Source organism: Brienomyrus brachyistius, chromosome 11 (genome assembly GCF_023856365.1).
Source record: "Brienomyrus brachyistius isolate T26 chromosome 11, BBRACH_0.4, whole genome shotgun sequence".
In the NCBI taxonomy this organism is placed as follows: Eukaryota; Metazoa; Chordata; class Actinopteri; order Osteoglossiformes; family Mormyridae; genus Brienomyrus; species Brienomyrus brachyistius.
The window spans coordinates 5,152,001-5,178,762 of record NC_064543.1 but is presented as its reverse complement, the minus strand read 5'-3'; the positions used below and the strand labels follow the sequence as shown (position 1 = coordinate 5,178,762).

General features: G+C 45.9%; 1 protein-coding gene across 1 annotated transcript; it reads left to right on the top strand.

The window, feature by feature from the left end:
* The first annotated feature begins 2,647 nt into the window (after nucleotides 1–2,647).
* Nucleotides 2,648–22,490, top strand: LOC125704149 (synaptic vesicle glycoprotein 2B-like). The gene is made up of 14 exons (XM_048969495.1): nucleotides 2,648–2,874; nucleotides 11,818–11,923; nucleotides 12,418–12,906; nucleotides 16,165–16,345; nucleotides 16,991–17,142; nucleotides 18,746–18,879; nucleotides 19,041–19,130; nucleotides 19,311–19,421; nucleotides 19,514–19,602; nucleotides 20,022–20,186; nucleotides 20,348–20,481; nucleotides 20,584–20,784; nucleotides 20,879–21,038; nucleotides 21,161–22,490. The coding sequence occupies exons 3-14, from the start codon at nucleotides 12,468–12,470 to the stop codon at nucleotides 21,342–21,344; spliced, it is 2,040 nt and encodes a 679-aa protein (XP_048825452.1). The 5' UTR covers nucleotides 2,648–2,874; nucleotides 11,818–11,923; nucleotides 12,418–12,467; the 3' UTR covers nucleotides 21,345–22,490.
* Nucleotides 22,491–26,762: the final 4,272 nt, after the last annotated feature.

Here is a 26,762-nt window from a genome sequence, read left to right as displayed (position 1 = left end):
CGTGGCCTGCTGCTGCCACGGGCTGCCAGACTGACAGAGGAGGCGACAGGCTCAGGACGAAGCTCTACATGAGAGCCTTTGTGTCGCCACGAAAGGGGGTTTGTGAGCTGAGATTCTGGACGGTGATATCAGTGCTGGTGGAGGATCTGGGCAGACATTAACTGCAGGAGCGTAAAAGGAATTTCCAGGGCAGTGAGTCGAGTAGGAATTCATTAAACAGCTGCTGTATTTCACGGGGATGTATCGTCATCTGGCAGTTATGGGCCTAAAGGGTCATGCACCTTCTTCAGTACTGCCTACGTCCTTGTACAGTACAAGTATGAGTATGATTGATGCCAACTGGAAACAGCAGCACAGACACTGGGTTGTCTGACAGCAGTGAATTCTAATCAGCTCTGGAGTCCCACCAAAGCCATGTGGGAAAATGGACACGGCACAGAATTATTCTGAGAGTTCCAGATAAGTGTAAAAGGGAATGTTTGTTATTCGCCAGCTAAGGGGGAAACTATGCTTACAGGATAAAGGAAGGGGACTTCAGAGGCGGACGTCCTCAAAATATATCCTCCTGCATATCAAGGAGGGTGTCGTGAAAGACATGCAGGTCCTGTTCAGAGCCCTGGTTTTTGTCATGTCGCGTGGATGTGCCAGTTATGGCAGTTGGGTGTCTCACGCCCAAGCGGTAATGAGGACGTTTCTGGTTCTGAAGATCAGTCAATTTCCCTCAATCGTGCAACACTGCACCTGGCATCAGGTGGCAAAAGGTCACGATGACAGAAAACGCAGTGCGTCTGATATTCATAATAGTCTGTGATCCGTATTTTGTCAGTGATCTTTTTTTAAGCCTTAAAAAGAAAATCAGAATATTTTTATTATCCTGGTGGAAATTGCTTAAGTGAAAGAAGAGTCTTTCAGTTCATATGGGAAGCTTTCTGTGTTCAGACTTTTGGTTTTTATTATTTGCATTTATACTGGATAAGGGTCCTATTGGGAGCGATCAAAATAATTACAAACTCCCATTAAATGCATTAGACAGACATGTACTGCAATGCCATTTGCCACTGTTCTTTTAGCGCCCCCTGAAGGCTATAACAAGCATAGCTGGAAGTTTTTTCATGCAAATGCTTCAATTTGTCCACAAGGTGGCAGAAAAAAAGACTGTCACTGCGCCAGTGGAGCAGAAGAGCATCCAGATGTGAAACACGCACAGCTGGCCTGCGGTGGGTTGGGGCCTCATCCTGGGTTCTTTCCTGTTTTGGGCCTGTTGCTTCCGGGATGGGCTCCGGACCCCTGTGAGTTATCATAGGATAAGCAGGTTCAGACAATGGATGGATGCATGCATGATGCATAATATTATATATTTTGCATTTTATGCAGTAAAAGGGTTCTTGGTTTTCGCAGTCTGGAAGGTTCTTCCACCAGGAGAAGGATTTCCTGCAGTTCCCCTCTGCAGGCCTCCTGCCACAAATTCACCTCCTCTTCCGTTTTTCATCCATAAAAACCAGTGTGTCAGTGAGGCTTGCGAATGCAGTTTGATTCCCTATTGGAGAAGCTTCTCAACAGCGGCCACAGGGGGGCGTGAATGACGGATCATATGCGACTGTGCTTGGTGCTCTGGGAGATGGGAGGTGGGGCGTATGGACAGCAAGATGTGTGTTGATACCAGTGTTTGATCTATATTTAGGCAGCAGATCTATATTTAGACTGCTGAGGTTGTGCCAGACCTGCCTCATTGCATGACATATACTCTCACAAACACTGTTCTGTGAAAACTTAACATTAAAACAAAGTTCCTTTTAGACTGAAGTGAAAAATTAATGCAGCGATGAAAAGAAAAACAGTTTTGAGAATGTGTTTGTTAGGATGTTCAGCAATAGAATGCAAGTTGAAATGGCTCTTGGAACTGACGACCATCTGCCCCGGGGATCAGAACATACATTGTAAATTACTATGAATTGCTCTCTATTAAAAGTGTTTTACACATAAAGGTCAGCACAGTACTTCCTGGCATTTTATCAGGATTTCCTGGCTGCAATTTTCTGTTCTTAAGAGGAGTCTCTAGAGGATTTACGGCAAAGAATTTCCAGGGCTAGAAGGCAGAAAACAGTCTCCTTCCACCAGCCGAGGAACCCCAAAAGTATTCATTTGCCCTGGATGTCACACAGCCAGCTTCCAGGCTTCCGGCCCAGCTCTCCTGTCTGCTCCCAGCCCTTGCGGTCCCTGCTCCATCTTCCGAGGCTCTGTCTGTCTCGTTACCACCCCGGTTACTGTCTCGCCACACCACGAGGATTAGAGGAACAGCAGACTGCCTGGTCAGCAGATTTCCCGCTCGGTAGCATATGTGCACAGCTCCATTTTCAAAGCCCCGCCTCTCTCCTGCTGCAAGGTAAGCCACCTCCCTCCCCTCCCCCCCAGGACCGACACCACATCCATTTGCTGTTTGACCTGAAAGTCAACACATCTGTCACATAGGGCAGCCCCGCCCCTCACTGCCATTAGCCCCGCCCCCACTGCCATCTGCCAAGCCTTCCCACTTACACTAGCGCTGACACTCGCTCGCTTGCCTCCCGCATCAGCCCGAAGGGCTGCCCCCCCCCCCCCCCCTTGCTGGCACTGGGAGCTTGTTGCTCGTGAGCTGTGATGGAAGCAGCCATTTGCTGTACTGCCAGCAGCAGGGGGGAGCTCCTGGGGAGTCGAGTGAGTCGGATCGTGAGGTTGGACCTTACAGTCCGGCTCCACGGATCGCTGGGCGGCAGGACTGTCTTGCACAGGTCACTTTCCACATCGCTTTCTTTTCCCAGAATCTTCCCTTTCCTGTCATTGTTTCTTTTTTTCTGAAAGAGGAATTGTCTTTGTCTTCAGGGAATGCCGTTTCTGGTAAGGAAGCCTAAATCTGTTCCTCTACATCTTTCTGCTTTCATGTCTGTTAATGATAATAAACATTTTGTATGGAAGCAGCTTCACATATTTTAACCCTCTTGCTCTGCTGAGGACATATCAAGGAGCTCAAAGTTTGGAAATTATGTCCAATCATCTAAAAATCTATTTAACAGGAATGGGAATGCATGTAAGGTTTGTTGGATATTAATGTTACTCCAGCTTGAACTAAGTTATTGAAAAGTCCATGAACTTATCTGCTTTAATTGAATGTATTCAGATGGCCTTAGTTGGGTGATTTTTGGTGATTTAGTTGGTGATTTTAGTCTTCATGGACTTTTAGGGGATCCAGTTTCAAATCACGAGAAATCAGCAATGTGTAGGATTCTGGGTTATGCTTTGTTTTCTGCCTGCCTGTGTTTGGTCCTGCTTCTGGTAAACGGGCGTACACTCCCTGCGGGGCTCTCCCACGCTTGGAGCCGGGGGGCTGGGATGGACCGGCTTCTCCTGCAGCAGGAGGGATGATCCCATGCATTATTTAGGACTGCTAAATGCCTGAGATACAATGAAGGCGGGGGGGGGGGGCGTCTCTGGGGCTGTTCCGACTCTGAAATACATAAAGCTTGATATTTGAAACAAAAACAGGTAAGAGGTTGCAAACCTCCCACCCTTAGGCTACAAGGCGCAGAGAGCTGTCAAAATCTCCCCATAACTGATTCTGTCACCCTAAGGGGACACGGACTGTGACGTGCTGGCGGATGTGATGTAAACGCTGCCGTAAAGGCACACGGTACAAATGCACGTCCTATATATAGACCAGGCAACCAGCTTTGGGATACTAACATTAACCTTCCTGGTTTTATTGAAGGAGACATTCTCTGCTTTTTTTTCAGTGAAGAAAGTGAGTAAGGATGTCAAAATGCTGCACAGGAACTGCGATATTCCCTAGGAAACAGGCAGAGGTTCATGGCCGCGTGTTCTGCTGAGAATAACATGCCCTTCATTGCTGCCTCAGTGTCCCCCCAGAGACTCTGGTGCAGCACATTCCCGCTCCCTCACAGCTCACCAATGGCGGCAGGACATCTTCAGGACAGAGCGATCCACAGGGAACATAGACCCATCGCACAGAGACAGCACACCATTAGATAGACAGATAGATACACGTCTCCTCGTGAGAACGATAAAGGTCAAACGTCAGCTCTTTTCGACAATTGATTACAATGTCTGTATTTATTTTCCAAAGCAGGTAAATCACTGAGAACTACCGATTCAGCAATAAGATTAAACATCGTGAGGCTTTTATAAATTCAGTCTAAGTGGCCCATTGAAGCTGCAAATAGTGAAAGTCATTATTCGTCAATGTGTTCACACCACAAAAGAATGAGTCCTCTGTGTTTAACCCCTTTGTGACATAGCAGTGAGTAGCTTGGCGAACAGTACCTTGTAAGTTAGGGATTTGAACCAGCAACCTTTCATTCACCAGCACACTTCCCTAGCCATTGGGCCACCATCATCCATGATTTTGCCCCATGTGATTAAAGTTGGTCGAGTCAGAGGAGTACGGGGCAAAAATCCTCTAGCGTCAGATGGAAATACTAGCCAGTCATCATATAAGAAAAATCAGCCGAACACATTGAGGTCAATATCAAAATTTGCGTTTCGTCTGGGTACTGCAGTTTCCCTCGTGATCCAGAGACATAAGGTTTATGTAACCAGGTGTCTCAAAATTGCCTTTAGTGTGTGAGTATGTGCTCTGAGTCCAGCAGTCCTAGCAGGAGCTTCTCCTGACCCATCAGACAGATGGCCTCGTGAACAGATGGGGAAACATGCTGATTTGTAATGAACGCATCACTTTTAGGTTTCTACAGCTCCAGTTCAGTTTGCATCTGAGGACGCCCCCTCCTCTGTAGGACTGTAAATTGCATTCAGCGATGATTTGACATTCTGGGGTGCTTGGCTATATTCCATTAGCGACTGCCATCTCCGAGGGAGGTGTAAATAAACTGAAACACCCTAGAATATTAAAGATTAATGCCTCTCGCTGAATGTGACTCCTGTGCTCCCGGGTGCAAAGTGCCGGTAGTGCTTTCCACCTTTTCCCCCGGCTGAGTAAGAATTTATGCCACCAAGCTGCGGGAGATGATCCACACGTTCCTCAGTGGACAAGAGATCCGTGTGAGCTTCAGAATTCCGAAACCCAGAGCTTCGTTTCTGCTCAACGTTACATGGAAATGGTCGGTTGAATCCACGTAATTCTGAGAGTGCTTATTGCAAATATAGGTGCAGACTAATTTACATGTAACACCGATGAAATGAATGTCTAAAAAAAAATACAGCTGGTATGAACCAGAGAAGCAAAGAGGTGGTGTATCTTAATTACGGCTGCCCTGATTCCTTTCAGAATTACAGAACGACTCTGTAAGGCCGCATGTCCCAGCAGGGGCACAATGTCAGGTGACAAGCTCATTAGTTCACTTCGTCTGTACCGAGAACACACACCTTTCCCGAAAGCCCAATTTGATTTCTCACTGCATCCTCCTATTTGTTGACCCACAGAGTCCTGTAGCCACCAAAAACAGTGACCAATTTTTAGTACGACAACATAAATGCTAGAAAAAAATGGACCATCCGCTTTCTTATATTCCAGTTTAATTCATGTAGTTGGAACATTTAGCTTTAAAATCCAGTTTATTCCAGGATGAGCAGGCCAGGCATCCTTTGTCTCATGCCAAACTTATCTGTTTCAGTGGTACAATTGAAAGCAAAGAACGGGAGCGGCGCGAAATGCGCCCTGAGAGCGCAGCCACGTCTTCGGGATGCTGCTTTGCAGTGAGGAGATCCTGCTGGAGTAGAGAACAGCTGTTCAGCTGTCGAAAGGGATTTCTGCTGCTGTAAACAGAGAAAAGTGCTGAGAACTCGAGGTCACCTTGATGGGCGTTTTTATTTATGTAATGCATTCTTACAAGGCTGCAGAAGTAGGGAGCCATATTTAAAATCTGAGCTGACAAAGATGATATGGCGAATCTAGAATGCTAAACAATAAAATTAAACAAACAAACAACGGTTAAACAAACAAAGGCCAAACAAACAAAGGCTAAACAAACAAAGCCCAGTTGTCTTTTTATTTTTGTTGATGGGCATCTACTGGACAGAGACCTGACCCAGAGTCCAGGGTCTTTGTTATCTGAGGTTTCTACATACCCTGAAACAGACGATCACCTTCATTCTGTCTGATCATTTTATCTGGCAAAACAACCTCCATTGTCCATCTCCCACTGAACTGACAGCTTCTTTGAAACAGCGTGTGATCACAATGGTCCGCCAAGACATTGTTGTAACTGCATTGTAAGGTGCTTCTTCTTGGATTAGGACAGGAAGTTCTCTTTCCATGTTTGAAATAAATGGTCAGGTTCTGCTTCTAGACTTCCAGACAGTATATACAAATCTGAGATGTATCCAGGCTGCTTTGAGTTATGAAATTATTAATGTACTCAGATGAGTGACATCACAACAGCACAGGGCCGGCCTAGAGGGACCTTCTGACTTTTATGTGGTGATGAATCACCAGCCCTCTACCTTTAGATAGCCCAGTAAATGACATCCATCTGGCAACTGGATCACATCCCAGTGTAGTATGCTATCCGATCATAAGATAGGCATCCCAGTGTAGTATGCTATCCAATCATAAGATAGGCATCCCAGTGTAGTATGCTATCCGATCATAAGATAGGCATCCCAGTGTAGTATGCTATCCGATCATAAGATAGGCATCCCAGTGTAGTATGCTATCTGATCATAAGATAGGCATCCCAGTGTAGTATGATATCCGATCATAAGATAGGCATCCCAGTGTAGAGTCCTATCAGATCATCAGATAGGCATCTGAATGTACTACCATCGAACCAGTTTTTGGCCGTATCTCCCCATGTTCCTAACCATGATGCAACCGGATGGGTATATCTTGTCTTTCTACGCTCAGTGCCCTTTAAATTCAGGACTAATGCACATATGAGTGGAGAGAGGCAAGCGCAGGTGTCACGGAAGTGCCAGCTGCCCATGTTTGCAGGCAGAGCAGGAACAATGTGAGTAGGACAGCGGGCAGCACCTCGGAGGGCAGGGGGAGGCATGCAGCTTGGAGCCGATGCTGGCAGCACTGGCGTAGAGTCCCGGCTGCCCATCTGTCATCTGAAAGCAGGATTGTGCGCTAGTAGGGGTCCTCTTAGTGAACAGAGCAGACAGTAAGTCTCATTTACTGCACCCCAGATGCCGCTCCTGATTCTATGCTTTGCTCCACATAACAGAAGCTGAAAGGACCTGCGTGGAAACCTGTTTCCACTACCTGGAACTACATTGAAAAGCAATATGGTTGAGATAGGGGTGGTGCAGTGGTTAGCACTGTCTCACACCTCTGGGACCTGCGTTCGAGTCTCTGCCATGTCTCCGTGCTAGTTTGTCAAAATTATTATTTTTTTTGTTTTATGGGGCGGAAACAGGCTTGCAGATCCACGTGAATCCGGGGCCGTGGTCTTTACCAGTCCTTGAAGCTGACAGCAGGAGCAGTGTGAAATTTGCTTTCCCTCACTGGATTAAATTGCACCTCTCCTCTGGCATGATGGGGGGGGGGGGGGGGGGCACATGATGGGGAACTACTACAGAGAGCAACTCCCGCCCCCCCCCCCCCCCCCGCTGACGTTTTTGTATGTGTCCACAAGTGAAGGGACCCTCCTGTGCTTCCAGGGAGGTGGAGCAGAGGCTGTTGGGTAAATATAGCTTGCGATCAGTGGGGATCACAGTTCGTACGCTACACGGTTAGTGTGTGTTACACACATTGACGCCAATGGTGTAGCGCAGCAGTACACCAGCAGAGGGCGATGCAACTTTCCTCCAGTGGGTATACAAAGTGGGGTGGCTGTCATGAGTGATGGTTTCTCAATGCCCACATTGTAGTCACAATAGTATAGTAAGACTATGCAGCAGAAGCTCCTAAAAACATGCATTAGTGTAACCTGACATTTAAATGTACATGTATGTATTTTATATTGCAGATGCTTTTGTCTAAAGCAATGTACAAGTGAGGCGAATAGCATATTACATACATACCTGATGTCAGGGAATCGTCTCGGCATGAGTGCAGCTAGGCTGAGCTTCCAATGAACACCCAGGTATAAGTGTAAGCAGTATTACACTCAGTACTACAGTATCTAACATAATACAGTACATTAACACAAATATAAATGTAATATAAGGCATTCTGTCATTTCCCTGTATGTAAAACATTATGTGATGTTACTCCCTTACCACCTTTCGTAAGGGAGGACCGTACTGAGCCAGGCAGACAGCACAGGCAAAGAGCAACCCAGATTCCTACACGTACCGCTCTGCATACGGCGTGCGGAGAGAGCAGGTGGACGCAGCCCAGATCTATCACAGACAAACAAATGTGGGATATAGGTCACGCAAGGATAAGTATGAGCTGGGGGCTCAATTATACAGGCCGGCTTGATCTGCAGTGAGAAAAGGGCGGTGCCTATGGCAGTCAGGTGTTACAGGATGCGGCAGCACCTCAACTCGTCTGCCTGTCCTCAGCTGTTCCTAAGCTGTGCCCAAACCCCCCTCCAACTCCCCTGTCAGCACCTCAGTTACAGTCCCAGTGGAGCTTCTGAGCACAGATGGGGGGGGAAGGTGTCAATGGCAGCCCTGAGAGATAAGACTCCTCCAGGACTGATGATCTAATTAGCACTTTCTTAGATGGGGAGACCTGAGACTCTCTGCTCCTCTGCTGCCGGCTGCACAGCCCGAACATCCCCGCCATTCCCACCCATGCGGAGCGGGAACTTTAGAATAATATTTATAATTCCTGGGAAAATGCTTGGGGGGGGGGTGTGAGCTGGGTCCTCAAAATGGGAAGCTCAGTATCAGGGTTGGGGCTTTGGGAGGATGCCGGACACCCTGACACTGCATTGGCAGTTCCGCAGGCATTTACCAAAATGGTACATTTTTATCTCTGTTTTGAAGTTTTACAAATTCATTGTCGCTTTCAAGAGTGACAGACACTTTGCGCAATCCATTGCTGCCTGAAGTCTTGCCTGAAATCTTATGGTTTTTCGCACTGGCCATTTATCATCAGGATCATGCCAGGGGGGCTGAAGCCTGCAGTGGTACACCCTGGGCAAGATTAAGCAGGACAGCGAGCTGTCTCTGCTCATCACAGACACGCGTCCCACTCCATATTCACACTCTCACTTTCTTAAATGTACTCCGTTTACATGAAATACATAAAATCCCTTGCTGTCTTTCAATTCCCATTTCGTGGACGGCTCATTTAGCACGAGAGCAGCGGATGTTTTCATAGCAGTCCATGTCTGTCTGCTGATACAAAATGAGCATTCAGACGACGAAGTGTGTTACCACTACAATAAGTAAAGAAATGACGCATAACTGCATGTTAGTGTGGGCGACTAAACTGTTCACCCATCCGACAGGGGTGACGCTAAGCATGGAGCATATCCCAGAAAGTCCTGGGGGACACGTGAGACTGAATGCCAGCCCATTACAGTAATTACACAATCGGTGCATTTACTGTACTATCTAATGTAATTAATTACTGATCATCCGTGGACTGACATCTTGTGCAGGGAGTGACCCACTTTGCACCATGTGCTTCTAAAAGTAGGCTAGGAGGAGTGAAAGTGGAGAAGACTCAAGTACATGCATGATATTAGGTGTGGAGAAGGTCAGCCCTCCTCCTCCATCCATCCATCCATTTCCTATAACCGCCCATCCTATTCAGGGTGGCGCGGGGGGGGTCCAGAGCCTGTCCCGGAGGCTACAGGCACAAGGCGGGGAACAACAGAGGATGGGACACCAACCCATTGCAGGGCACACTCACATATGCACACCTCTGGGCGATTTGGCAACTCCAATTAAGGAGGAAACCCCATGATGACACAGGGAGAACTGCAAACTCCACACACCATGGCGGAGACTCGAACCCTGGGCTCAGAGGTGACCACCCAGATAGATAGTAAAATCAAAGGGGAGAACTGGGGGAGAGTGAGATACCAAAAGGAGACTTATGAACGACTTTTAATTTATATTTTTGCTAATTTGACTTGGCTTGTTTTGCACTTACAGAAGATCCCCCTCAGATTTTGTCGTTAATCTGCTGTAGGGGGCAGCCTTGAGCAGGTCTTAGGCAATAATGATCTCCAGCCTCCTTAGGCTGCTCGCATGCCAGCATGCTGTGGGAGCGGCTCAGTTTCATTCAGCATCCAGAGTAGCGTAAGTCACGCAAAGGCCTGCAGTTCCCAAGCAGAGCTCAGGAGCCAGCAGAGACGGGTACGTTTCCTGGCCACAAGAAGCCGTCGAGTAACGGGGGCCAGCATGTGTCGAGAATATATCGGGACCCTCTTCAGAATAATTGTGGGTGCTGGCATCCGTGCTCTGCCCAGTCCGGCAGGCTCCACTCCCACCTACGATTTCCGAGAAGGCCGTCTGTCATCTCTCTGCCCTCAGGTCCGAGTGACGTTTGCGGTTTAGTGTAATTAAACGTAAACAAAAAGCGATTTTTGGGAGTGTGACATTCCTGCAGAGGCGAGCCAAACAAAATAACTGTGTGCTTAAATGCAGGACCGCAGAGTTATGAATAAATCCTTACATCTCCCCTAACCCTCTGATGATTTAAAAGGCCCCTCTGTTTAAAATACAGTTACTGTAATTATATAAAAACAAAAATGTTACAGACCCCAGCCCTGAGCCCTCTATTCCCTGGGAAAGGCTTTCAGTTCCCTGCACCCCTAAGCAGCTGGAAATTTGAATAAAAATATAATATTGGCTACATTATTGTGCCACGTAAATTAAAATCTACAAAAGAAAGCCATTTTACAAGGGAGAGATACCTGATTTGAGTCGAAATCTTTCTACTCTCCTCTGATCAAGTCCAGCCTCAAACCAAATCCAGCATTTTAAATGCCAGCACAAAATGTTCTTGTAATTGTTGTACAAAAAATGCTGCCAAGGGCAACACGGGATCAGGTGTACGAAAATGGTCAGGATTAGGGTAATTAATTATAAGAGACAGCGACAGGCAGCCACACTCCATGGTACGTATGATGAACAGGTACTGCAAACCCAACTGGGCTACTGAGAACCTGGAGCAGAATGAAGAAGGATTGACGAGAGTTTTCTTAAATGGACTCATCGATTGACTGCAGGTGTGGGTGATTACAGACTGGCGCCATCTGGAGGTGGGTGTGGCCATAGGGGACAAATATTCTTGCGGCAGGTAATTTGTGAACCGGATTCTGACACAGGGCTATGAATCAGAGCCCCAGAATAAATTGTTGACACTGCGGGACAACTTTCAACATGAGAAACGTCTCAGGGAGGAGTGTGTCAGTCCCGGGTGAGAGATCTGCTTCCCTAATGCATCGTATTTGCGTCATCTTCCTTAAATGTATCATTAAAGGAGAGAGCTGTAGGCATCGGGTCCTTCCTGTCTATTTCTGTAGTTAAAATATACCTTTCCTGGGCTCCCAAGAGACACTCAAAGGGCCTCGAAGAATGTCTGCAAAAATAGCCTTTCCAAGAAGCCCACGCTGGTCAGACATCTTTGGCCAACTGTGGCAGAAGATGATGCAGGTGTCACTACAGAAAACACAGGTGCTGTGAGTGCCCACCTCAGAAATAAGTAACTGGATAAAGGCTCGTTGAGATCTGGGACGCCGTCGACGCCCTGGAATGAATGTCTTTGCACTGGGTTGCGTACGCAGTGCGTTTTCTTCCGCAGGATGGAGCAGGAACGTTTTCACTGGTTCACATTCCTACGCAGTCACTGCGCATCCTGCAGCAACGCTGACGCAAAACACACATGCGGCCAGCTTCCGAGCACAAGGGATTCGCATGTGTTTGTCTATAATAAACTCCCATTTGCCTTTATTTCAGATGTACACGGCTTGATAAAGTGAAAGTGACAGAATGACGTCACAACATCGTCGCAGCCTCTAGAAGTTCATCAAAGAGGAGTCCTGCCGTCACATTTCTCCTTCACGTAAGGGCTAATGCAGCAACTGACGCTAAAAAGACAGATGAAAGTGATTACAATAAAAGTTCAAGGCTGTGTTGATCTGAGTCTGTCTTGCAAACTGAGGACAATGTAATTTGGTCACATGTCAGTTATCGGCAAAAGTGGAAAGTTTAAGTCCAGAAAAATTGTACTCCACTGGCTGGTTCAAACAAAACCTTGACCTGGATTTGTACTCTCTGGATCTGAATTTTCCACCACTGGTTATTGGTAACATTAACACAGAAAAACAGCAAGTGACAGCATTAGATAACAAGGACGAGAGGAACAGCAAGAAGCACAGATAATGATATTTCTGGAAAGCGATGAAGAAGCGATGATTAATAAATGTGCAAATGACCAACAGTTATCATTACCATCATTACATGCTAATATTAGCATCTTCTAGTAGCTGTATGGAATGCAGGTATACCATATGTGAAGCATGTGACTGCAATGCTAATGTTTCTGTGATGTAACAGCCCAGGAAAGAAAACATCGGAGTCGAGTGGCTCTTGGTCAAAGTGTGAGAATGGGCGACCCGTACCAGGATAACGCGTACCTGCAAGACAGCAGCTATTCCACGTACGGAGGTGGGACGCAGGCTGGCTATGCGTACCAGGAGGACTATCCACGTCAGGACGAGGACGCTGCCAGCGACGCCACAGAGGGCCGTGATGACGAGGACCAGATGTACGAGGGCGAGTACCAGGGCATCCCGCATCCGGACGATGCCAAGGCAGCACAGCGGGCAGCGCGGGCTAAAGGGCCCAGTGACGAAGAAGACACCCTACCTGAGGAGTACGAGAGCATCATAGAGGACTGCGGCCACGGCCGATTTCAGTGGACTCTGTTCGTAGTGGCTGGCCTGGCCCTCATGGCCGACGGGGTCGAGTGCTTTGCGGTGGGCTTCGTGCTGCCAAGTGCCGAGAAAGACATGTGCCTTTCCAACGCCAACAAGGGAATGCTGGGTAAGTAAGGCAGGTTTCCACAACCACCAGATCAGAAGAGCTTTTGAGATCATAAGAGTTTTTTGAGAGCTTTTGAGAGCTTGTGAAAGTGGATCTGAATAAAATTATGAATTAAGCAATGAGGGTAAAATGAAGGTCAGGTTTCTGCCTCCTGTTGAGCTGCTTCAGACACAAGCAACTTCCCTCAACTGGGAGTTTTAGGTCCTTCAGCGACTAATTGACTTTTGTCTCGTTTGCTAATATTGAATTCCTGAACTTACCTGAGTCACAGCAAGTAAAAGTTATTTATAAAGCACCTTTTGCAGACAACGTTCACAAGGCACTGAAGAATATGCATACACAACTGTAAAACACAGACATCCAAGCGACATAAATTAGGAATAAAGCCACAGTAAAATGATCTAAAAGCCTGCTTAAGTAGGAATGTCTCGAGTCGCTTCTGTAATATCTCAGCTTATGGAGCAGATCTCGGTGACACCGAAAGACCACAACCTCCACAACCTTGGGGCCACATCTGGTCGGAGCATCTGAAAGGAAATATGATTGAGTAGATCTCAAAGTACTAAACAGTCTATCAAGGTGACACTTTAGAAGCTGCATTCAATACGAAATCAAGCACAAAATGAATGTATGTTTTTTTGTTCGGGGCTTGTCACAGCCAATGTTTTATTCTTGATACAGTTGAATTAAAAAAGCTTCCTTACGCAGCAGGTCCTTCAGCAGAATGTAAATTTTAAAGAGGGCTGTTAAGCTGTCCACTTAACTCTGAGAATCGGCTCCTTCTGGTCCACAGATGTAAACCACATGCAGCCCCGGTGCTTGCGAACGAGGAGACCCATTAGCGGGGCCATTCCAGGGCAAACACACACCTAGGACAGGTTAGCGAGCACAGATCGTCTAACTGCGCACCATCGTATTGCCAGAGAATGTCAGAGCATCCAAAGCGGACCTGCGCATCGAGGGGAGAATCTGCTGACTGCACAGACAGTGTGGGTAGTGGGATCCAAACCCCTTCTTGGCAAGCTGAGTCGGCAGAGCTCACTAGCCACTGCTCCATGTCTATGCAGTTACGAATTTCACAAAAAGACTTGTTTATGTCATACAGCAGACAGGGGGCTCATTTTTGGTGGCCGTATCTGTGATTTCCTGCCACAGTAAACAGGGCATAGCAACGCCGCTTGACGTTCTTCTGGGTACGGCTATGCATCTGAACGGCCAATCGCGTGACTGTGTGCCCCATGACGGACTGGCATCCTGTCCAGACTGCCCCCCTCCTTGCGCCTTCTGCCTCACACAACCACATGACACTGGATACGTCGTTATGCAAGACAGATGGGTAATTCAAAAGAGTCTAGGAGTCTTAGCGTTTCAGGCACACCTGCCACGCCTGAGGGGGAGATAATTGGCCTGATCTTCCCTTGCCCAAGCGTGCGTCACGTGGGCGTCCTGCATAGACACCTGAGTCAGCAGGCTCCACTCAGATCCATAGTTACCCCCATGACTTTGACTGTAAGATATATGAATCCGTTGCTTCCCTTTCAATCAAGCGTCTTGTGTTTCAGCCTGACCTTGGTGTCGTCACTACAGAAGCCCCATCGCTAACCAAAGCGCACAGGCATCTATGGAACAAGCTTGGAAACATGACGAAACTTCCATCAAATGCATATGAGTTCAGAAAACAGATTAATTGGGGGAAAAAAACATTACTATGAGTTATGTTGTGCATTTGCCCTTGAAGGAGAGTGACGGCTGGTCTTTAATTGGCTGTTTCGCATCTATACCCCAGCAGAAATATCCAAGCGCTGGTTACAAAAGGCTCCTTTTCAATATTTATGACTCATGGCCATATGGTGCTTAAAAAAGGCTGTTTCCTGTTATTCAGAAATGTGATCTCGCCTTATCATAAAAAAAACCCAGAATGAGGTGACAGAGTTCGCGACCCCAAGGAGGGTCCGGTGCCCACCTCCATATGTCAGCCCCCGCCGGCTCTGTGTTTGGTGCCAGGACTCCTAACATCGCTGCCGTCTGGGGGTGGCACCTCGTCAGAGCATGTGACCTCAGACATCACGCCGCCGTCATCGGCACAGAGGGTCAAACCCGATTCAGCTTTTATTAACACATCTGTGGTGCTCTGGGTTAGGAACCCGGGCATTCTGAACATCACCTCATAAGCTATCTGTTGTCTCTGCTCTCATAAAGATGGTATCTCTGTAGACGGCTTAGCACAGAGCACGTCTGTATGCTTAAAGGGAGCAGCGCTAGCAGGAAGGGAGGGGGGGGGGGGGGCCTGCCGTGCCTTTTCTTACTCACCTGGCCCTCTGCGCTATTTTTAAATATCCGCAGTGTCTGTCAAAAGAAGAAAATGGAGTTTTGCCTCAGAGCCTCGCAGCGTGAATCCGGAAATGCATTTTTACGAACGACTCCAGGCGCACGACGGACGTCAGATCATTACCCAGCATGGGGATTCGTGGGAAAATCTGCACTTTAGCTTTGAAGTAGAATATGTCAAATGGTATGATGCAAAAATGGTCACATCAATCCATCTTGCGACTGCATGCCTAGGACCATAGGGAGGAGCGACCTACAGCCTATCACAGCCTGGGGTCCTGGCTGGACTGGGGGCCGACACATCTGGGGGCACCAATACTCCTCGGTACATGTCTTACATGTGTAGGACAAAACCCCAAACCCACATGCCAACGCCACCCAACACTGGGATCCACACCCACAACCCCGGAGGTGTGAGGCAACATTGCAGCCCCTAAGGCTGCCACCACGATGCAAAACAGTATATTATGGCAGAAACTAAAAGTCCAATTTTAGGAAGTATACTTACACCATCGTTTACATGACAGACTTACCCCAAGTTACTTTTTACCCCATTTATGGTAGACAGGAGTTTCAGGTTAAGTGTCTTGTCTAAAGCTACTGTAGATCCCATGCTGATGGTTAAAGTTCCTCTGTCATTCACATCTAATTGTAATCATTAATAAGTGAATGATTGTAACAGGATTTGTCAATTGTGAATCGAATGTTTGCCCCCGAATCCTGCTTCAGTGGAGTCACAACATGCCCTGCAGATTGTTACCGTGTAAGAGTGTGGAAGGCAGCCCCCCTGCAGTACCTCTGTTGGAGCAGGACCCTTCAGCGCTGGTACTGGATGACCTCAGCTCCTCTTCTTGGACGTTGGAACATGATGTTCTCCTGATGATCTCCTACATGCATACTGATTCACCTCCCTCTCGCTCCCTTCCTCAGGTCTGATCGTGTATCTGGGAATGATGGTGGGGGCCTTCGTGTGGGGGGGTCTGGCGGATAAACTGGGCCGCCGCAGGTGCCTGGTCAGCGCACTGAACATGCACTTCGCCTTCGCCTTCCTCTCCTCCTTCGCCCAGGGATACGGCTCCTTCCTCTTCCTCAGACTGTTCTCGGGAATAGGGTGAGGGAACGGGCGGGGAGCGGCCTGTCGTCATGACGACGGGCCGTTTGGGTGTCTAAAAGCGCCGCGCCTTGGGAACCAAGCCGCATGTTGGCGGCCGTGATAATGGACTCGGTAGCTGTGCAATTGAGCATGCATGTGTGCTTAACCACGGCGGGCAGGAAGCTGCTGAGAAAAATCAGAATGACTTTGTGCTGTGGGACCTGCCTCTGATGTTGTATGTGATGCCAAGGCTGCGATAGCAGTAGGATGAATGTGAGGGTGTTCTAGCCAGAAAAATGATCTCCAAGTTGCTGATACATCAATAGTCTATTTGTAGGCATTAGAGAGTCAGGACACCCACATCTGCAGGGTATTTACGTTTTTATGTCATGTCTCCCCCAGTATCAAACCCTCCCCGTTGTTATTGCCCATCAGTAATTAATGCTGCATCTGTGGCAGCTGTCCTTCCTCAGACACAAATAAAAGCATTTTACAAGCCTCCTGTGGAATTGCACTCCTGCTATTTGGGGGCAAATTCATCGGTAGGTTTGAATTATTTCCTGTCAAAGCTGGGTACTGACGTTAAGAGATGAAAATAACTTCTCCACTGAAAAGGAAATGTTTGCCGGCATTTCAAGCATCTTGCTTTCTTTCTCGCTACAGGATTGGAGGCTCCATCCCCATCGTGTTCTCCTACTTCTCAGAGTTCCTCGCCATGGACAAGAGAGGGGAGCACCTGGGCTGGTTGTGCATGTTCTGGATGATGGGGGGCATTTATGCCTCGTTTTTGGCCTGGGGCATCATTCCTCACTACGGTAAGGGGAGTGGAGGTGTAGCTGAAGGCAGGGAGGGGTGGCTGATGGACATATCGGGGGGGGGGGGGGAGGAAACAGCTCCCCACCATTATCTGCATTGTCGAGATCCATACTTCCGTATTTTTCAGGAATTTGCCCGTCTCAGGGCCAGATTTAGTATCTATGATAAATTAGTGTGAGTGCAATAAAAGAAGCAGCAATGGGAGTGGCCAGTTCTGCGGGTGATCAACTAAAAGTGCTCAAATTTATGAATACAGACGCAGATGTTTAATTTAAATAATGACTGACCCAATCTACCAAGGGCAGCACAAAATAAGACATACTTTTTTCAGCGTGAAATAATGACGCAATTTGCAGTAAATTTTCTACTGCAAACCTTACTAAATCATGTTACTCTCCTCCTGCCAATTTTTCACTTTGAAAGGGAATTCCTGCAAATGCATATGCAATATGGCCAGTCACAAAATTAATTGTATCAGCGCCTCTCCACCGCTGGCTTTTCACTGCACGTCTTCATTAAATCCTGACGTTACTCTTTTTAACGCCAAGAGAGGTTTCACGCTGGTATTCGTAAACCGTTGGTACATCTAGCCCTTGCTGGTTTATGTTTCATTTTCGCTTAGCCTCATTAGCTTTTTCACACGACTTTTTCAAGAACTAGAACCTTTTCTCCAGAACCACTGCAGTAACTCGGCCCGGTTGTAGTTCCTCGGAGGCAGTTCCAAAACCCTTTTTTAGCACCTACTACAGACTACATACTTTTCATTCAAACTATTGGGGGCTCACTTACAGCGATAACTTGCTGATTGGTTGAGCACAAGCACAGATATCATCAAAAGAGATACTGTAGAAGTAGCAGAGGAAAAATTGAGCGGAATAATTTTTTTTGCAATTTCATTAAATGCATCAGTTTTCTTCTCCTGCATATGCATATTTAAGCATAGGGATATTCAAATGAAAACCAATACACTTCTGTCTAATGCCAGCAGTGAAACTTGCCCGCGCTTATTAGTGGGATAACGTTACATTGTATTTTTTTATTCTGTGGAAAACCAATGATTGAGCTGCTGGCCAGATTTAATGAGAATCATAAAGATGTTCCAGCTTGTATAAATAAAAAATAAATAAAAGGCTGTGTCCTGTTTTGATCGCGATCGATCCCCCGATAGCTAACATACAACTATTAAAAAAATGGCTTATTTATCCTCCATTGTTTTGATGTGGTGCTGTAGTTTCGCCTTAAATTACGTGTGAAGTTTAACCTACCAGCTTTTTGCATCTCTCACGCTCATTTAGCATAAAAGTCCCAGTTCCAGTTGTGCAGTGTAAACGTCACGCACAAAAGTGGTCAGGAACTATTCAAGTCCCAAGTCCAGACAGCCTCCAGCAGAACTTTCACGTGAAAGTGCCTATAACTTATAGCTTATAGCTGAGCCTTGTTCATCTGACTGCATGCCATCGCAGTGCATCGCGTTTCTGTTATGTTGACCTCATCACTGCCTCAGCCCCGACCGTCCCTGAAACAGGAACCTCGTTGGATCTGCCCCGTATCCCGCGGCTTGGCTTGACGTCTCCCCTCAGGTCAGACCGTGTTTTTCTGTAGGTTGGGGCTTCAGCATGGGCACGGAGTTCCAGTATCACAGCTGGCGGATCTTCGTGTTGGTGTGCGCCCTGCCCACGTTGCTCTCTCTCACGGGACTGATGTTTATGCCAGAGAGTCCACGCTTTCTTCTGGAGGTAAGATTCGTGACGTGATGTCATTTTTGCTTTCTCAAAACAGAATGTGAATTTGGCTGGAAGTCGTGCTCTCCTTAAAATGCTAAATAGTTTCAGTAGAGTTTACCCATAGTATCAACAAAACCAAAATCTGTTTTGAGTTGAGCTGGCCGTTTTCTCAGAATGGTAAGCATGACGAAGCCTGGATGATCCTGAAGCGAGTCCATGACACCAACTGGAGGGCGAAGGGGGAGCCAGAGAGAGTGTTCACTGTGAGTACTGCAGGAAGGAACTGGATTCCTTAACTGTGTACTGATATTTCGGCTGTCTTCTGCTAAATAAACCCCAAATCAACATTGTCTTAATTTTTGGGGAACCATCCCAAGTTCACAGGCATTCAGGTTCCTCTGACCTCACCAACGAACCTTTACCTGCACCTTCTTCCCACATAGGTGTCCCAGATAAAGACCGCACGGCAGGAGGGTGAATTCACCGAGATCCAGAGCTCTACAGGCTCTGCCTTTCAGCGCTGGACCGTTCGATCCAAGGGTTTGACCAAAGAGGTAGACCTAGAGAAGCAGAACGTACCGAAAACATACTTGTCAGAACGCGATGATGGTGAACTTCTGTGACATCGACGTTCGTATCTCTGCAGGTTCTGCAAAATATTCGGTCCCTCGTGTCTCCTAACCTGAGACACGGCACCTTTTTCATGGCTATTATATGGTTTACCATGGCCTTCAGGTAAATCGCTGGACCATGTCACCTCCGGCAATACAAGTGTTTGACCAGCTCAATCTGAGAAAGGAGAAGAATAGCTGTTCTCATGTACCAGCTGAGCTATACTGCTCCCAATTCGGGAAATCACACTAGGGATTAGCAGTGGGTAACCTGATTTAACGGAGTAGCTAGATAGCCGTAATGTCTCCTGAATGGGCACCACAGACACACGTTTAAAAAAACGTACTTGCGCTGATTTTGCATCTGGTTGCTGAGCTGATGTGCTTCTCAGGGTCACTGATCATTTTCACAACCGGACAATACAGGTTGATGGTGCCCCAGGAAGTCAGCTTATGTGAGGCACAAACTACTCTAACTAATTTTAATGGTGATATGTTTACAAGCGCAGTGAAAGTGCTTTGATCAAATGCTTTTTCTTTCAGTTACTATGGGCTGTCGGTGTGGTTCCCAGACATGATCAAGCACCTGCAGAATGAGGAGTATGAGTCCAAAGTAAAGATCTTCCATAAAGAAAGAGTCAAGAACTTTGTCTTCAACTTTTCTCTGGAGAATCAAATCCATAAAGATGGAGAGTACATCAGTAATAAGTATGTCAAACAGAACCCTGAACCTGTAAACATTTGCCATCAATATTGAGCGTCTCATATCAAAAACAAGCATAATTACCTTGATTTCAATTATTTTGTGCTTGTTAGCTTTGCCAGCTGGAAAAGCAGCAAGATAATCATTCTTTTTGTTGCCTCTGTAGCTTCACCAAAATGGAGATGACGTCCATCAAATTTGAGGATTCGCTTTTCGAAAACTGTTACTTTGAGGACATCAAGTCTACTGGGACCTTCTTTAAAAACTGCACCTTCAAATCCACAGTCTTCTACAACACAGGTATAACCTAGAAAGTATCAATTTGGGGAATCGCACACTTTAACAATCCACAAAAGCGGTGATGAGGCAGTGAAATGTTCCGAACCTGTGTCTGATTTGCAGATTTGTGGATAGAGAAGTTTATTGACTGTAAGATGCAGAATACCACATTTGTGCATTCCAAGAAGGGCTGCCACCTGAATTTTCATGAGGAGAATGACATCCTGATCTACCTGGTTAGTTTCCTCGGCAGTTTAGCTGTGCTACCTGGAAACATTATCTCAGCCCTCTTCATGGACAAGGTTGGGAGGATCAAGATGATCGGTGAGCAGGAAAGTGCCTTCGATATGCAGTCCTCCTGAAGTCTTTGTGATCGATGGCATGCTGCATGGAAAATTGTTTGCTCTTGGCCCCCTAGGAGGCTCCATGCTCATCTCGGCCGGCTGCACTTTCTTCCTGTTCATGAGCTTCAGCCAAGCCGCCATCATCGCTTGGCAGTGTCTGTTCTGCGGTGTCAGTGTAGCAGCATGGAATGGCATTGAAGTCATCACTGTGGAGCTGTTCCCGGCTTCAAAAAGGTAGCACAAGTTACGCAGAATGGCTCAGTCAGAAAAAAAGAGGGGCTTTGTTTGTTAATGAATCTCTGTTAGATATGAAACAGTAAGTTTCGTTCTTCAAAATCTCCAATCTTCCTCCGCAGAACCACGGCGTTTGGGCTCCTCAACGCCCTCTGCAAGTTGGCTGCCATCTTGGGCAGCTCCATCTTTGCCTCGTTCGTGGGTATCACTAAGGTCATCCCCATCTTGTTGTCCTTCGGCGCTCTGGTGGGCGGAGGCTTGCTGGCCCTCAAGTTGCCTGAAACCCGACAGAAGGTCCTCTTGTGAGAATCTAGGCAGGTCAAAGGTCAATGCCTGGTGTGGTGTTCCCAAAGGTTTCCAAAGACCACAAGTTGACCAACACATTATGGGGCCCTTGCTTCCATAATATCTGTATGTATACTACATCCTTTTGTGATTCTTCCTCATTTGTCCTTTAACACCAACCTTCACTTTGGCAAATTGTCTGGTAAAATACACAAAATTATAAAAGAACAGAAACTATCCCAGCGCCATAAAAACAGATTCATTGCTTAATGCTTGGGTTGCATTAAGTGCTCGGTCCAGCTAAGAAGGTGTTATGGAAGCTCAGTCTTAAGGTACAATATATTCTCAGCACTTCGTCTTATGCTTGTCCAAGGTGCCATCTCAAAGCCAAAGACAATTAGGTACCAATGTTTACTTCCATTTAACGGAAGCAATTTCTTTTAAAAACAAGAAGTCTTCAATTCTACAGTTTATGACCTCCATCTTTGGATAAAAAATACTCTTTTATCCGATGGCTTGGGGTAGCCTAGCACTGCAAATCTACTTAATATACTGACAGTGAAATGGTAACACAATAGAATAATAGAATAGGGTTGTACACTTGACTTTCCCCATTAAATTGACACTGGAAAAATATATAGAATATCTACTGTCGCATGAGCTAATGTGGTAAATAAGTGGGATTGCAAATCTTTACTCAGTCAGGTTCTCTCATCACTCATCTTGTCCCTCCATCTATGGGTCAGCTGGATTATCAGCAAAACTCATTGTCATTTTTCAGGGCAATCACTGGCGAATTCCTGTAGAGAATGTCTGAATCTCATCGTCCTATACTGTCCAGATACCACTGGTCTTTGTAGTGTGTGGTGTAGCCTGGTAGGTAATGAAGTGTGTGCAGCCTCCCTCTGAAATGTGAATGCTTAGGTTCTCATCTAGATATTCTCTAGAGACATCAATGATGCATCTAGATATTGAGATGTAAATATAGAGAAGTAGGGTAAGGCTGACTTGTGTATATGACTACAACTTGAAGTATCCATTGTATTAGAAATTGAGTGTCACCAGTATTTAAAGTATCAAACAAAGTATTTGATAAGCATGTGTGTCATTTATGTATTATATTTGTATATCCTGTTATATGTAATTAAATAAAAACGATCAGTATTACATGATGCCAGTGTGACGTTGTTCTGTGGAGATTCATCGTTCTCATACTTCAGTTCTCGAAGTGCTGAGAAATGTCTTTGTGATACGAGGAGCTGTGGTTGGTGTATCTGGGATATGCTCCAGGTGGCCTTGACGGGTGTGGAAGGTTGGATGATGGATGGATGGATGGATGGATGGATGGATGGATGGATTCAATGTAGTTTGATAGTGTGTAAGAGTACAGACATGGACTTAAAGTTATATTCGTATGACATGTACCCCAATCCCCCACTGGATAACAGCTACAGAAGAGCGATGAGCGGACAGACTGCATCCCAAACTGACAGAAGCTCTGGCCTCCTTCCTGTTTTATCCGGCTTTGTAGAATTAGTAGTCCTTAGTAGCAATAACTTAATCACTAACTTTCTTCTATGCAAAAAAAAAATGGCTGCATTTATAGAAATAAATGCCCCCCCCCACATCCCCCCCAGCACATATGAACATACATTTAGTACAAATGACAAGGCGCAAAGACAGCACATATAGTGCAAACAGGTAAAAGTGCAAACAGATGAAGAGGTATAATGTACAGAAAGATAATTCTGGAAGAGAAGAGCATGGAATATTAATGACATAAATATGAAGGACAAGGTAGTAGATAGATAGATAGATAGATAGATAGATAGATAGATAGATAGATAGATAGATAGATAGATAGATAGATAGATAGATAGATTGATTGATTGATTAGTGGAGGTAATGTATGATTAAAAAGTTGAAACATGAACTTAATTTTTTTTAAAAAGCATTAGGTAAATGTGAAAATGTAAAACAGAGTTTACCAAGAAGTAGCTATAGTAGTGAGCTGTTGTTTCCCAGGCTTACACTTGTGCGACGTGCAGGCTGCCTGGGCACTTGTCTAAACAGCCTCACACAGAAGTGTGAGGAGTAGCGTTTATGCTGGCCGAGGTGTGAAAAGCCCCTGTAATCATTTTACCAGGATCCACACTTTGCAAGGGAATCCCGAATTCTCTACAGAGTGCGTGTGCTTGCTTCTTACCGATGAATTATTTCACTGTATATAAAGCTGAATTATTTCCAGAGCTCATTCTGGCTGAGACTTAAACCAAGCTGCCCTCCTGGGTCCGCAGCTTTCAAAGAGAGAATCCATTAAATGTCAGTGTTCAGGGTCAGTATGTTCAGTTTTCTCCTGGACATTGCGAGCAGCTCAAAGTCAAGACATTGTACAGAGGGCATCTTTCACTAATATACTCTGGGTGTCCTGCAGTTTAGAGTAATTTATATGTTGGAGGCGTTAATGGTCTGTTCAGTCCAAGCCAGTGACGTGGCTGTTTTTACTGACGCTGCAGGTGAAAAATTTCTCATGGAGACTCTCACGAGAAAGCACCCGTCCACTTAACGCATTGCGGGCCGTGTTTTAAAGTAAGGGGAAGATTCCAGGAAGTACTAGCATATATTGAATTACCTTTTTTGTTCGCATACAATATTTTCATTTTTAACCAAACAAAAAAAGCTTAGTTAGTTAATTAATTAGATATGGAAGCTCTACTGTGCCAGTAGGTGTTACTAGGAGGCTGGTTACTGGTGTTACTGGTGCACTGGTAGTTTAGTTATCAAGCAATGCATGTGAGAGGTTAGCATAATGGCTAAGGTTGTGGACTTAGACACTTGTAACCTTTTCCTTTCAAATCCCATGAGAGCTTCTGCTGCAAAAGCACTGTTCAGGTGTTGCAAGTAGCAGCTAAACAATATAACTGCATTATTTATTCCTTAATTGCATGGTTTGGCACATCTATAAAGGTCAGGGTAAGGTCATATGCTTGCAAGTAAGACCCTTGACTGTAGTGGAGTTTGTACAGAGGTCAGAGTGACCTACAAATGTAGCTCTGAACCCTGGGAGACCCCTCCCACAAAGAAGTTCACAGGTTGACACGCTTAGGCTCTCAGACAAACAAACAAGCGAGACGTGTGAAGATGGTTCCCATGGAGACGCAGGTTGGACTCAGCTTTGCCCCTTGATTGGTGGACACTCAAGATCCCACCCATTCTTCTTGCCGTTTATTCTGGTTGGGGTCACAGGACAGTTGAGGGCCTCCGTATGGAAAAGCTTTTTAAAAATAACACATGACTTGTATTTAGCACATGTATTTAACCCAAACTGTATGAGCTCTTTATCCATTCATCCATTTTCCAAACTGCTTATCTTACTGGGTTGCGGGGGGTCCGGAGCCTATCCCGGAAGCAATGGGCACAAGGCAGGGAACAACCCAGGATGGGGGGCCAGCACATCGCAGGGCACACTCACACACCATTCACTCACGCATGCACTCCTAGGGCCAATTTAGCGACTCCAATTAGCCTCAGCATGTTTTTGGACTGTGGGGGGAAACCAGAGTACCTGGAGGAAACTCCACGACGACATGGGGAGAACATGCAAACTCCACACACATGTGACCCAGGCGGAGACTCGTACCCGGGTCCCAGAGGTGTGAGGCAACAGCGCTAACCACTGCACCACCATGCCGCCCTACATGTTATCATATATGGCAAAATGTAAAGTTCATGTATAAGTTTTACATTTTTCCTATAGGCTTTTCCCTTCAGTGAATTACATGCCAAGTGTGTTTTGGGTATGAATCTGGCCATAATCATGTACGAAAAAACACTGACTTGTAGTGAACGTATTAAAAACATCATGCATTGTCATATATCACTGAAAAATAATGCTTGATAGCTTTATAATATAAAGTTTATATGAATCATGCTGATTTTTTCATGTGGATCCTCTAAAAGTCAGGCATTGACCAATGTTTTCAATAACTGATAAATCAAGCCATGACTAAAAGAGAAATATTTGAGCCAGCAGACATTAACTTATCCGGAATTTAATACTAGCATTTTTCAGAAGGTTTCTCAGATAGTATATTGAGATATTGTGCTATTGTCATATGTCGTTATCATGAGTATCAACAGCAGGGACGTGAACGGGAGAGGAGAGCGATCACATGGAACCATGTGACAGCAAAACAAGGCTCCACTCGGACCGGTAGCTGATCGGCAGGTCGAAAGCTGCCTTCGGGAGGTCAGCTACTGTGAGTCAGGAGGCTATCGGGTTACTTTCTCAGAGCTGAGGTGTGACTTGTCACCTCTAATGACCCAAATTAAAGGTGAGGCCATGGAAACACAGAGGACTGAGCTATTAGTGCGAACTAATAGTGTATTTCACACATGATGTGTAATCGGGGTTGATCCCAAGTATTACACAAAACAAGACTTTGCCAGCGGCCATTCAAATGCCAGCTACAAGAGATAATCTGGTTTATAAAATACAATTTATATAGTTCTTTTTCAGATTGAGACACCAAGTAAATGTATTAATCTTCCAAAAGGGCACCCTGAAGAGTATCCTGTAGGATTACAACAAGTGATAATCCTTTTCTATAAATGCAGCCTTTTTTTTTTTTGCATAGAAGAAAATTAGTGATTAAGTTATTGCTACTAAGGAAGTACTTAGTCTGAAAGTGTCTCAATGTATAAACAATGGAATTACTTATTATGCACAAACTAAATTCTTCCTGGGGCATCAGGTAAATGGCTGGGTTCTGTGCTTAGACTCCTAGCGTTGCTCTGAAATGTATATATGCGTATGGGGTGTGTGTGTGTGTGTGTGTGTGTGTGTGTGTGTGCAAGATGAGGAAGGTGAACAGAAGCATACCGATGTAACTGTACTTGTGCAAATGTCAAATAAAACATTATTTCATGTCCAAAAGAAACATGTGATTTCATTTTAGGGCGCATTTTTGACAGAAATGTTGATTTGTCATTATGAAACGTGTTTTATAATCCGCAAGAAGTATTTCAAGTACTTTTTTCCTCATACTAGTCACAAGGTTTGCATATGAATGCAGGAAAACGACTTACAAGTACAGCAAGACTTATTAAATTCTCAATGGTCGGCTAAGCAGAATTCTGAAATAGCAAAACCAGAAATTGGGGGGGGGGGTTTATTGTCCTGGACAGGGTTGAAAATTCACACCTCTGGCCTGAGCTCTGGCCTTTCCCAGGCATTCGGCAGCCCCTGTGAGGTCCCACAGAGGTGACACTTGGTACCTCCCAACCCCAGATAAAAAGCTCCTCTGACCAGCACCGGCAAACCCTCGCATTTCTGAAAGTGAGACTTCAGGGGTAACATGGACACCTCTGCTGCTCTGATGAACTCCTGCGCACCGGACCAGTGGTCCCACCGGAGCTCGGACTCTGAGTTTTACAGCA